The sequence below is a fragment of the Acartia tonsa genome, chromosome 6 (genome assembly GCF_053477335.1).
Source record: "Acartia tonsa isolate MP-2025a chromosome 6, ASM5347733v1, whole genome shotgun sequence".
NCBI classification, from domain to species: domain Eukaryota; kingdom Metazoa; phylum Arthropoda; class Copepoda; order Calanoida; family Acartiidae; genus Acartia; species Acartia tonsa.
Genome location: NC_137265.1, coordinates 46,515,449 through 46,529,826, shown reverse-complemented (window position 1 = coordinate 46,529,826; position 14,378 = coordinate 46,515,449). Strand labels below are relative to the sequence as shown.

General features: G+C 32.1%; 1 protein-coding gene across 4 annotated transcripts in view; it reads right to left on the bottom strand.

Moving 5' to 3' along the window:
• Positions 1-14,378, bottom strand: part of trio (trio Rho guanine nucleotide exchange factor) — a 453,505-nt gene that overhangs the window by 126,466 nt on the left and 312,661 nt on the right. For all 4 annotated transcript variants that reach the window (XM_080165076.1, XM_080165074.1, XM_080165075.1 and 1 more), the window contains exons 37-43: positions 13,151-13,261; positions 11,484-11,573; positions 10,965-11,087; positions 10,177-10,331; positions 6,851-7,037; positions 3,452-3,598; positions 519-608 (exon numbers count right to left, since the gene is read on the bottom strand). In XM_080165076.1, coding sequence (XP_080021202.1) covers positions 519-608; positions 3,452-3,598; positions 6,851-7,037; positions 10,177-10,331; positions 10,965-11,087; positions 11,484-11,573; positions 13,151-13,261 — 903 coding nt within the window. The remainder of the gene's footprint in view (positions 1-518; positions 609-3,451; positions 3,599-6,850; positions 7,038-10,176; positions 10,332-10,964; positions 11,088-11,483; positions 11,574-13,150; positions 13,262-14,378) is intronic.

The following is a 14,378-nucleotide window of genomic DNA, read 5'->3' as shown; positions in this document are numbered from 1 at the left end:
AGAACAATTTATAACTTAGATATAAAGCAACCATTTTTTTGATTTTTGTACAGTGGTGCAGCTATTTTATCATTAACTAGAAGCTGCGCCTCTAGCATCTAGGAGTTCTATGTCACAAGGATAAGGAAAGCAGAAAAATAACCCAAAACCATGCTGGGACCTATGTGAGGCTTCCATAAAATGAAGAATTTTATCGGTTTAGTAGTTATTGAAATCTTAAGGTACACACATACTATGCTAATTTATATATAGAAAGACTCGTTGCTTTGTTTCTAGGAGGTAAGTAAAATAGCTTAAAACCACCCCAAAGACATTTTAAAGCTTCATAGAAAATTTAAAATCAATACAACCACCAATCTCCGAGATCATTAGTTTCAGACAAAATAACCTTACTAATTTATTTTATAGGTTTGTACAATTACATTCTACTTAGTATTGAAGCTACTCTATAATTCTTTACTCTGTGTTCGGAACAATATAATTTCTACACGCAAATGTTATTCTACTTGTGAACTCACCTTAGATTCACTTGCTGGGGTTCTGCCAGTCCAGACAGCAAATTTACATTCATCCCCCTCTACATGCTCTGTTATTCCGATATCACTCGTCTGAAAAAAATAAATTAGTTAATAAACAAGGAAGAAAAATTAATTATCAAAAGGTTAGGCGCGCAACGTATTTAAAACCATTACCATCTATCTAGTATCTAATATAAATGTCTTTGTACAGAGTTCATATAAAGCATTTATAAAACAAATACCCTTTTATAACAATCTAAAATTTTATCTGTTAACAAAAAAAATATTAAATACAAAGGTTTTTCAATACAAATCTTCATTAAACACGTTAAAATGTGTAGGACCGGGTTATAAAATGACTATATTTTAATATAAAATAAAATATTATGGACATAAAATACAAAAATATACCATTATACCATGTAATTGTATAAAATTAAGGAAAGAAAATAATTAACCTAATAAAATGTAACACAATGTCAAACAACAAAAATTAGCCGGAATTTTGTGTAATTTGGTTCTGTTCCCTGAAAACCGCTAAAAAAATTTCCCCCCAATAAATTGGAAATCCAACATGGCTGACGAAAATCCACAAAGCATATTTTTAGTGGTCATAAAAATAATGAGACCGATAGACCATCGAACCTACTGGAGAAAATAACATTTTAGTCGTCTATTTTAAAATCATGCTTCCCCAAAACAAACAAACAGGTGGTCATTTTGAATTTTAGAATAGGCGTGAATGCTAAAAGCTTAAGCCATGGCTTTTGTTGTGTAAAATTACAGGAACATTTTATTTGGAGGTATACGTGAGCAATAAAGGTTATATTAACGATAGTGGACCGAATAATGCCATTTCTCGCGGTCGTCCGCGGTCATGCGTCACGTTAAAAGGGTGACGCAAATTTCAGATCCCATATTTCGCGATTTGAGAAAACTTTATCTTTATATTATACCGAATTAAATAATCTTGCAAGCATTGATTTTATCTTTAAATCTTTAAATAGTAAATCAAATAGTGAAACTGAGGTTACCCTTCCAACATGACGCACGACGGCGTACGACCGCGATAAATGGCATTATTTGGTCCACTATCATATTAACAGTCGTAATATTGGGGGGAAAATGATGTAATAAAAAGGATATATCATGGAAAAGTCAATTAAAGATAATTTAATGATGTACTAAAAATAAACAATAAACTTTCATAGCAACGCAACTTAAGGGACGATTCTTCGTTTTTTTCACAAAAGCTTTTCTCCTATTTCTAGCCCCTGCGGGGCCAATTGCCTAAACCTGTAGGGCAATCATCTAACCCAATATAAGCTAACCTGAAAATAACCTATCAAAAGCTATTTTAAAAATACGACGAATCGCCCCTTAAGGGGCGTTGCCACGAAAAGGACTCTACCCAACTTTTTATATAATACCTTCCTCTATTTTAATTTTTAATAGATGGGTTTACTAGGTCAAATATTAAAAAATAAATGCAAAACTTGCGAAATACATATATCTAGATATATGTTCTTTATCATAAGATGGAAATACAAAGATTATGTAAGTACAGACATAACAAACTTATAGAGCAGCTATGCTACTAAAAGTTATATTGAGGTCTTTAAGTGAAAAGGCAAACAAAGAAATGTTTTCTTACTGAACTAAATTAGGTTCTAGATAGTTTTAGCAGTCACAAGAAGATATAATCTCCACAGAAAAATTTATTAGAATATAAAGACTGCTACGTTTTCTTTTTTTAAGCTAACCCTGTAACTAACATAACAAAACACACAAAGTCTCTATCATTAATTTATTTCAAAATAAATTGCTATGCTGGAATAGGTACTTTTGAGGGAATATCCCGGAATTTTTATCCTTTACTGATGAATAAGTTTTATCTTGGATGTCTTATCCATCCCCCCCAAAAAAAACAATTTATAGACAAAACAAGGATGACAACATCCATAAGTAGCGAAGCACAAAAAATCGTCGATGGGAATACGTATAGGTAGATTTAAAAGGTTTTTACTAAAATTAAGAATAGATTTATTGAATAAAATAAACATGAAACCTTGTTTTATTTTGCATGATGACGATGGTCAAAGTAAATTATATTTAAGATGCTCATAACAATGGGAAAAATTATTTAGATACTGATATCCCATAAAAGTTTGAAAATTACATCAAAATAAACAAAGATATGGGGAAATATGTAAAACATATAAAAATAGCCAAAAACCTGATAAAAGGCAGTCTGGCCGTCATGGTTGTATTATTAAAACGACAAAAAAAATAATTTTTAAATCCTTAACTTAAAAAATTTGGAAAATCGGACCATATACACTGAAGATATGGAAAAAAGTGTTAAAAATATAAAAATAGCCTAAAACCTGCCAAAAAGGCAGTCTGGCCGTCATGGTTATTTTGTTTAAAAGACGGGGAAATTTAATTTTGATATCTATAACTGAAAAAATTTTGAAAATCGGACCATAAACACTAAAGATATGGAGAAAAATGTGAAAAATATAAAAATAGCCTAAAACCTGCTAAAAAGGCAGTCTGGCCTTCATGGTTGTTCCTTTAAACGACGGGAAATTTAATTTTGATATCTGTAACTGAAAAAATTTTGAAAATCGGACCATAAACACTTAAGATATGGAGAAAAATGTGAAGAATATAAAAATAGCCTAAAACCTGCTAAAAATCGGTCCAAACGCCAATGATGTTTAATAGTCAATTGTGCTCCTTAATGATAGGAATGTTGTCAAAAAATTTCAGCATTCTATCATTTATAGGAGCTGAGTAAATCCCATTTCCCCCATAGCGTTACGGACTGACTGACGGACAAAGTGAATTATAGAGTAGCTTCGCTACTAAAAAAAAACAATCGTCTGAACCTTCATTCGTAAATATATTTTATAAAACTAAACACTTACCAGCATTTTCATCTTGTACTGGTACTTTGGCTTGCCCTGGCTGTCCTTCACCTCCTTGGAGAAGACCAGGTACAGGTCGAACAGGAACATCCTGCGCTCCCGGCTCTGACGGATCAACTTCTTGGGGTCCCACACTTGGAAGGTGTCCTGAAATAGATTGGAATGTTATAATAAATGGATCTATCATTACTTGGATGGTACACCAGATTTTCATGTTCTCAAAACTCGCAGCGAATTAAAATAACAACCCCTCTCCCCTACCGGATGAAAAAACTGATCATTAGTTCCATGTTATCAACTTAGGTTGACAACAATTATTCCCCTGTCATAACATCCACGTATTTTCTATATCCATTGGAATATAGTAATGCCTGACAGGTATTGTTATTAAGCACAGAATACGAAAATTTATAGGATTTATACAGTAGCTGCACTTCAATATAATTCAAAGATTTTTATTCAGGAATATGTCAACCAAAGAAAAACAAATTAGTCTCAAATCGTTCGGTATGCCAAAATCTACTAAATAAAACAAGAACAAAATGAATTTTTCTCTCAATATAATTTTTGACTGGCAGCAATTATTGGTTTTTACCTATGATATAAATAGCAAATTATATTATGGGTTAGTAATTTTCATTTTATTTATTTGCAAAATCGTTTGATATTGTTTTAACAAAAACAAACACAAACTTAAGCGCAAAAAAAACAGGGATAGGCTAGTGTAATATTTTCCCAGATTTTTGTGTGTGAAATTATATTTTTGATAATCTGCAAATATTTTGGTTGAGAGACAGTTGAAGATTTATTTTACCCCTATTGTACCTTCCTAGCCATAGCAGAATTGGTGTGCGATCACAATATCAAATCATAAGAACCACATATTATTGCAACAAGCTTAAAATTATTGGGTTAACTTTTGGAAATTTCTAGTTTATAGCCAACCAATCAAAATTCAATAAAATTAAGTTCTTGAGGCAACGAATTTGCAACAGTGTAATTTACATTCCAATTTCCCTCCCTCTCTGCTTATTTCCGACTATAATTGCGGAAATATATGCACACCAGATGAAAGTTATATGTAAGAAAGATGAAGTAAAAATGAAATGTCTAGAAGTTTTATTAGAAATGGGAACACTTTCTTGGAGAATAGTTGACAGCCAAATAGAAACTCAGGACATGAATGTGCCTTCTGAAGAAAAATTTTTATTTTCCAGCCTTTAATCATGTATTAACTATTTGGTTTATCTATGAATTAACAAATACAGAAAGCTTTGAGCTAACAACGTACTGCAAATCAATGCATAAAGAATAAACTTTTAAGTTTAGAAAAATTGCACATGAAATTAGATTAAAACACTAGAGGAGAAAGGTATAAATAACTGTATCTCCCCATATATAGCAACTACCTTGTGCAACCCTTCTATTGGGTCATTGAAAATCAACCAATGGTGTCGCTTATATTAACACAGCCATGAAGCAGAAAATAGTTTAGTAGCAGACGAAAAAAAGTCTTTGAAAAAGAAAAGGAGGTAGTTGTCTGTATATATTTCTATACTATAGATCTGTTCACATAAGGATAACAATTACGGCTACCTAATTTCTGGGTATTTAACCCCCCCACCGCCCCAACAAAAAAAATAAAAAGCAAAAGTTGACGTAGAGTGAAACTAAGCAAACATTACATAATTGAAATAGCTCATCATCTCTCCCTGTTCTATTTAGAAACTTCCAATAAAATGTGACATTGGACAATTCTCCTATTTTACCTGTGGACCACTTGTCAACCCCCAACAGTTTTGAGAAAAGGCCTATTTGCCTGAGTTTTTTTATACAAAGTTATACAGAGATCTTAAGGGATAAGACAATGGAAGAAAATTTATATTCATCTCCAATGATGATAAACAAGATTACCTCTTCTGTAGATTAAAATCATTGGTTGAAACGTTTGGACACTACTAGCTGTAAACTAACATAGTTTAAACACTGCGGAGTTGAGCCAACGATAAGATAACGTAATAATAAACTTTGGGTACAAGTGTAACAGCCCGATGCCCCCTCCCTCCCTAGAGTTATGACAAAATGAAAAATGTGTTGCATGCTGACGCAATAAGAGATTGTTACTTTGACAATCTTAGCATTTCTCAAAATATCTTCGCTTTTCTTGCTTGCACAAAAACAATAAAGTGTAAAAAAAACATGAAATGATGAAATCTCTACTATCATCAACCTACCAGAGGTGGATTTTAAAAGAGGGTCACTTATTAAGGCAAAATTATTTTTGTGAAAAATCCTTCAAAATCGGATAAAAAATCTACAAAAATTAAACAAAATCTTATGTTAATAACCTTTTTATGATTTCTTTAATTTTTGTAGATTTCTTATGCGATTTTGGAGGATTTTTCGCAAAAATAATTTTGCCTTACTAAGTGACCCTAATTGTTTTTTAAGAATCCCCTCAGGTTACAGGAAAAGGGTAGAATCAGGGAGGAAAGTGGACATTAGACTGGTACCCTAAGTTTTATAACCGCGGTATCGGGTATAGTCCTTTGTGGCAACGCTCCTTAAGGGGCGATTCTTCGTATTTTTCACAGTAGCTTTTCTCCTATTTCTAGCCCCTGTGGGGGGCTCTAACCCTGCGGGACAATCACCTAACCCAATATAACCTAACCTAACCTAAAAATAAGCTTCTTAAGGGCATTGCCACGAAAGGAACTATACCCGCGTTATCTTATTCTTTGGCTCAAAAACTTTGGATATTTTTATTGAATTTTGATTGGTAGTTTCCAAACTTTTCAACTAATAATATTAATCTACAGAGGAAGAAATGTGCCTCAATCTATCGTCAATTGTCTTATCCCCATTAGATCTTAAAAAGATGAATAACTGACATTTTAAACAAATAGTTTTATTTACTTATAGTTTTAATAGTAAATAAATGAAAGAAAATGTCTAAAAATAAATTTCTTTAAATAGAAACCAATACAGTTTGACCTTTGTAATAGATATTTATTATTTAGTAGACATTAATATATAGGTAATTCATGAATTTTAAACAAAATTTTTTCATTCAAAATTACTTTACATTATAATAAGTGCAATATTAAGTGTGTTGATTTTTGTCCTTGTTGGGGAAAAGAATAGTTGGTGCGCGTCCTTTTTATGAATATAAGAAAAGATAAGTATTTAGACATTTACATAACTTTTAATAGTTTCCATCGAAAAAAAGCTGTATTTTTGAGTACATAAGAAATGGAATGGATATAGGATATACGTGTCGGGGGTATCGTCATTTTAGCCAGCTGCTAGCATCACTTTATTTCGAGTACATGAAACTCTGGTGCAACATCCAAGTAATGATAAATCGATTGGAATAGGACAAAAGGGAAACTAATTTACCTGGAGGATAACATCACCCAGCTGTTCAGAACTAATATCACATCCCTCCAGCAGGGACAGGTGCAACGCGTCGTTGGCCTTCCTGGGGATGGAGAGGCACACGTCCAGCCCGTCCTTGATCTCACAGTACTCCTCGGCGTTGGAGCAGGACAACAGGTCTTTCAGTAACAACTGGTACTTCGTGATTCTAAACAAAATGTAGGTTAGTCCTAAGAATCTCAAGGGATAAGACAATCAACGAAGATGTACATCCCAAATTACGATAAACACAATTCCCCTATAGTGCTCCAGTGTTTAGTCAGCAAATGCGAGAGCGTGTTTTCAAAACTTTAGCACCAGTAGAAGAATACAATATAATACAAATCTTGTTCTCTCAAATAATTTTAATCTACAAAAGCAGGAATTTTGTTTATCATAATAATCTCATTAATGATTTTAACATTACTCAATCGGCCAAATCACAATATTCACAAAATATGTGTATTTCTTATTGAAACGAACTAGGTATAGAAAATTTTATTTTTTAAAGTTTAAAACTTTTTTTCAGTTTAAGATAAACCTAAAATTTTAATAACAAAAATAATTATCATATTTTACTGACAAAAAAGTTGGTGTACTTTTTTTATGTTTATATAATTGTATATTACTATGATAATAGGTATTATAACATGTAAAGATGTTATCAATTAATATTATTCCTTACATACTTAAGTAGATAAAAGAAATAATTCTGAGAACTACTCTATTACCATAATTATACTCTTATTACAAAAAGCTACATACATATCTAGCTTTTTTTAGAGATCTAAAGACAATGGCCAAAAAATTGATGTACATGCCATTGCCCAATGATGATTCACAAATAACCCCTTCTTAAGATTACAATTAGTAATAAAAGCGTTTAGACACTCTACTTAATGAATCAACCAATCAATATTCAAAAGGTCCCCAAAGATGCTAAGCAAACGAATAAGAAAACGTTATTATTAAACTTTTGGGAATAGTGGAAAAAACAGCCCAGTACTTCCTCCCTCCCTGCCTGTAATGATCTTATATTGTAAACTTTTTTTACTAAAAATAGCCTTAAACCTGCCCCATATTAGATAAAAAATGAGTAAAACTTTCTTTTCTAAATCTCTTTTTTTTGTATTTTATGTTAGATGAAAAGTAAGAAATAAACCTCATGAGATTATAAAAAACTCACATACATTTAGAGACCTACTTTTTCTACTTCTACATACAACCTAACTTATCAAACAAAACTTGTTAAACGCGAAGCTTTTCTATACTTAGGGTCGGTCCGTACGTAACGGATAGCTTTATTTGTTAATTAAGGCAGGTTAGAATTTTCTCATCAATTTCAAACTTTGCATGCTGATTCCTGTAGTAGTTAGGTACGATTTAGAAAGTGTATGTTTTTTATGTGATATAATCATTTGATTAATCTGATTTTTGGAGTATCGATTCCTATTACAATAAGGTACGATATTATAAGCGAAGCATCTCTATAATCAAGTCCTAAAAATGTCAGTATGCCCTTAAACAGTATTCTGTGTTTAAGAAGTTTTGCAACAAATTTACGTGTAATTTTGTCTAAACTTGTATATATACATATATTTTGTATATTCAGTTTTGACAGTCTACAACAGTTAATGTTCGTCTGTCATACCGTTTCAGAGCTTCGCTTTATGGATGTTGTCATTTTTGTTCTCTTTGTAAATAATGTAAATGAATTTTGTTTTTGGCTTATTTTAACTTTGTTTTTAGAAGAATATTTTCTTTATGTGTTATTAAACTACTAAAACAAAATCTACAAAAAACGGCTTGAACCAACAATCATTTTAATATTAATTTGGAAAGAGTTATTTCAAGAATAGCCGTTTTGCCTGTACAAAGTCAATGTCAATAGCTGGTTGAGAGTCATGTGAATCACCTTCCTAATCCTACTTAAGATCTTTGAAACGTCTTACAACATATTAAATGATATACTTTTATATAAAAACTTTGGTGCATGGCAACGTAATTGGAAAATGGTATTTCTAGGTTTTACACTAGTAGAGTATACATACATACATGTAAATATACATTAGAGTTAGGGCAAAGCTTTTATACATTTCTGTTAGGTTGTATCTATTCTCTATGACTTTATCAAACACTGAATAAGCAGAATGTAAATGAATAAGAGTCGAAGCAAAATTGTATGCAAATTTGTTGAAAAACTGCTTGATACAGGGTAATGTTTATGGACATACTTACATTTTTAGGACTTGATTATAGAGTTGCTTCGCTTATAATATTGTATTTTGCTGTCCAAGGAATCAGTATACCAAAAATCAGATCAATCGAATAATTATATCACATAAAAATTTGTTGTTAAAAAAGTAAAAAATCAACATGTTTAAAATGGACTTAAGGACATTCTGGTAATGATTATAGAGTTGCTACGATTTCTAAAGCGTATCTAACTACTACAGGAATCACCATGCAAAGTTTGAAATCGATAGGACAATTATAACATGCCTAAATTAACAAAAAAAACTATCCGTTACGGACGGACGTACGGACCGACCCTAATTATAGAAAAGCTTCGCTTTTAAATATTAGATTTAACCCCCAAATATTTGGAATTTCAGCTTCGCTTTTGTGGATGTTGTTATCCCATATGAACCGTACATATAAAAGAAATATAACACTATCCAAAAAGTAAAAAGTAATGTTATACCCAGGGATGGAGAGGACAATGAACAAAAAAAAACATCTTCGCCCCAAATATTGAAACTTTCCTCCAATAGTTTTTAACTACCCGAGGCCAATTTTGGGCTATAGTGGCGATACTTTGTTTTTTTCACAGTAGCTTTTTTCCTATTTCTAGACCCTGCGGGGGGCTCTAACCCTGTGGGACAATCACCTAACCCAATATAACCTAAAATAACCTATCAAAAGCCAATTTTAAAATACGACGAATCGCCCCTTAAGGGACGTTGCCACGAAAGAGACTATTCACCAATTTTGTACTAATATTTAAAGGAAAGGGGCTTAAATTTTTCAGCAGTTATGCTGTCCCTCCATTACTGAATATAACATAATATATAATGTGTAATATATAACACCAAAAGCCTAATGGATCGAAATATTTTTTTTTCCAAAATAGCTTTCCTAATTTAATTATTATAATCGAATAACTATTTTGCTCCCAGCGTATAAGCAAGTTTAAAATAAAAATTATTGAGACAGAATCTAGTGTACCTAATGTTAAAATATTATAAAGTACTAATAAAAAGTTAGGAATAGAAAAAAATTGATATTTAATAAAAAGTTAAACCTACCTTTGAACAGGCTTGATAAGATAAGCCGCTATCGGCTGCTCTAGGCCAGCCAGCCGCTGCAGCTGTTCAAAATACGGGCTGCCATGCTGCACTAGCAGCTCTGTACTCTTTGGTTTGTTTGTGCAATACTTCACGTACACGTCAAATTTGGAGGCCTTAATAAAAGATTTATCATTATAATACTTTCTAGGGTCAGTTGGATAAATTGTCAGCATAAAAATTGGGAAAATCTTTTGGAATTTATCGGCTTTGTCCCTTGTCCCTGATTAATTTTTAACTCTTTGTATATGCAGGTTAATTTAATTGAATGTGTAACTTAAAGACGTAGCCTATGAATATTAAATAGAGTTTAAAATAAAAATAAAATATGCCATTTTATGAACAAAATTGAGCATCTATACTGGTCTGTACAGGTTATAAGTTAATGGGACTGAAAAGAAAGCCGGATAATTTCTTAATATAAAGTAAAAATCATTGCCTAACTTACTATGACGTAGTGACTTCGATACATTAATTAAAGAGTAGCTGTGCTACCAATAATAATAAAGTAGAACAGAAATGGATTCTTATAAAACTTTTTGGCTCACTGAAATAAGTAAGACTCGCTAAAAAAAAATTGAAAAATCCCCCAAAATTGCAAAAAAATCTATCAAAAATAAATAAAATCATAATAGGGTTATTAACATAAGATTTTTGTAGACTTTTTATGCGATTTTGGAGGATTTTTCACCAAAATTTTTAGCGAGCCTCACTGATTTTAGTGAGCCAAACAAAGCTGTAACACTTACCCAGGTGACAAAACAATGGCCGACATCCTCAGGCATCATCTCGTACTTCTCCAACTCTTTAAGAAAGATATCCTTGTGGAAGCTGAGAATATCTTCCAGGTTACCGAAGATTAGCTCCTGTTTCAGAGAGGTACTTTCAAATGACCGTCAGAAAAAAAGCCGCCCTAGTTATTTCTATAGCTATATTTTTTTTGGCGTAAGGAGGTGCACAGTGAAACCCATAGCTAAATATCGAAAGGGTTAATACAATAAACGCATGTCCCCAAAATACATACGTAATTGGACTGTAAATTATACTGGTACCCAAAGTTTTACGCACTTTTCTTATATACATGTATGTTAATTTAAAAACTTTATGTATTTTCTATTAAATTCTGTTTGGATGATTCATTAACTAGTCATGTTTAAACTTTTCAACCAATAATATTAATCTAATTTCTTATCCCTTAGGATCCCAGGGTCCTCATGCAATATAAAGGAAACTGCGCTGGCTATTTTGAAAGTAACTCATCCCTGTTTGCCTCTGAGAGGCTGTGGGGGCTGGTCCACCCCCCTGTTGGCACCTAACTTCATAGGAACTAGAAACGAGTTCACGGCAAGCTCCAAATCCTAGAAAAAAAACTTTATTTACAACAAAAAAAATATAATAAGAAAATGTTATGAAAAACATATCATGGTTAAGGATAAGTCAATGGAAAAAAATACAATTCATATCTTCAAATTATTACTATTTATATCTTTGTCTGTATTAAAAATTTGTGCATAAAACTTAAAATGCTCTATGTATTTTTTTTATATAAATCATCTTCTTGCACCATGATTTTATAAAAAAAAAATGGAAACGTCAGTTCTCAATTTTAAGAAGAAAAACTTCTTTATAATTCCAAATGATGTCGTCGGTTCGTAAAATTGCAATAATATTAAAATTGTCTTAACCAATAAGAGAAATATAGGGTAGTTTTTTTAAGGGGCAATTTACTTTGGATGGGTTGGGGGGGGGGGGAAGAACCTCCTCTAATTATTCCATGGAAAAATAAGAAGCTTCTCCGTAAAGGAGAACTATATCTGGCCCACGGTTAGCGAGGTCCTTACACACATACAGATAGATAGAAAGACAAATAGAACATCCTGTCACTTTTAATATACAGATAATAACTCATTGTCATTCCTTCGTTCCCATTTTAAAATGCTTCCATGAATTTTAACATCCTTGTTGTATTTAACATTACCCAGGAACTGTTTTTAATATGTTACCAAGTGTTAATCTATAGAATACGAATTATTTTCTTTTTAAATGTTAAAAATAAATCTAAAAATTGATTTAACTTTTTCAATATGAAAAAAAAACTTTCCAAATAAGTTTCTATTTTTAAAACAAATTAAGTTTTCAGTGAAGTATATTATTCAATTTGTACAACAATATTTGCCAACATTTAAAATGCATGTAAATATGATGTGAATGTTACTAGCCTAAGGCATTCCCCATTATCTTTACCATCAATATCAATTTTAAGTTATAAAACAGTCAAAGAGTAAGGGGATAATGGACTAAAATTATAATTTTAGATAACTCTCTCACATTTGTTTGCAAAAAAACATTTTGTACTTTAAAGGGGGGGGGGGGCGAAAGTGACACTTTTTGAAACCAAAACTAAAAGTCAAAGGAACTCAACTAAAAAAAAGAGTTATAGGTCTGACATTTTGCATGGCAGTTGCTTTATAGGGGTACAATATGGAACTGTGAAAAAACGGCGGCGCAACCGCCGAAAACCGCCGAGAAAAGGCAAAAAAAATTCGGCGGGAAACGGCGGTTTTCGGCGGTTGCGCCGCCGTTTCTTCACAGTTCCATATTGTACCCCTATAAAGCAACTGCCATGCAAAATCTCAGACCTGTAACTCTTTTTTAGTTGAGTTCCTTTGTTGACTTTTAGTTTTGGTTACAAAAAGTGTCACTTTCGCCCCCCCCCCCCTTTAGTCATTGTCCTATCCTTTAAGATCCATAGTTGTCCATAATATGCCACCTAGCGGACGCGATACCTATTAGTTAATTGGGGCGGTATTTTCCTTTTATTTAAAGTGATTATTTAAAGAACCCGAGGGCATCATCAACTTGTGATGAAATGCCAACTGGTGGATATTAGATTAAGAAACATAAAAGCGGACAGGTTACACTTGAAGACGCCTACCTTGACATAGCTCCTCTCTGTCTCTAGCAGCTCCGCCATGATGAACTCCTTCCTTCTGGCACTGCGACGCTTCTCCTCGCTCATCTCTTTCATCTCCTTCAAATCACCATCCTGCACAAATTAAACAATGTTAATCTTGATTTTTTTTTAAATCAGAGTTTTAATCAAAATGACGATTCCATCATCCTATTATTTAGTGTAATAGGTTTATTTAGTCGTTTAATATCTCTTTGTTCAATTAACAAAAAATAAATGTATAACTGCTTAGTTCAATTGGTGGGCTTTTTATCTACCAGCAAATTGCTTTCTGCTCTCTAGTAGCGACTTGGCTGTGTTAATGCTTTCAACGCTATTGGCTGATATTCAAAGACCCTATTGAAATATATACAGTTATTTAAGCTCTGCCAATGTCATTCTTTTATCTTATTAAACAAATAGAGTTATAATTTAAGGGAATATTCCAATAAAGTTGAATGCTATTCTATTTCTTATCAGTCGATTTTAAGCCAATATGCATCCTTTCACCCCCTCAAATACTTGCACGTGGCGAAGCCACTATTGAGAAAATTGAACATTTAACGTACAAAATGTAAAGTGTTTGTGATTATATTATCTATTTAGTGATACAAGTGAATCTATTACATTTACAAACACTCAAGAAAGCTTAAAATTACATATAGCCTTCAGTAAATGGTATAAGGAAGAACAAAAATTAATCTCATAGGTAATAAATGGAAAAATGATACCTAACTAACAGTTAATTCAAAAAAGATTAAATGACAGAATTTTCTGTAGATTAATTTAAATAGTACCTAGCTAAATTCATGATTTTTTTGTATTTTAATAAAAAGTATTAAATCTGACCGTAATATATTTCTTTAGATTAAGACGTAATAAAAACATACATTAAAGTCTGTTCATTAAAGCATAAATAATCTGCTATTATATCCTTTTACGTAAATCGTTATTTCTATTTATTTTAATCTGTTTTTTTTTAGTTAAAAAAAAACAATATTGATATTAGGTTAATTGGCGATGTCCCCAAAAAACCTATTAAGCACAGTTACCCCAGAGGGGGGCATTTTTTATATTTAGGTTATGTTAGGTTATATTATATGGGGTACAGGGTAGCTCCGAAGGGTTATCCCCCTCCTGCAGGGGTTAGGCAAATCCCTCCCCTTATATTATTGTTTTAAGATAATGGGGTGGGGGTTCAGTGCTCGCTAGG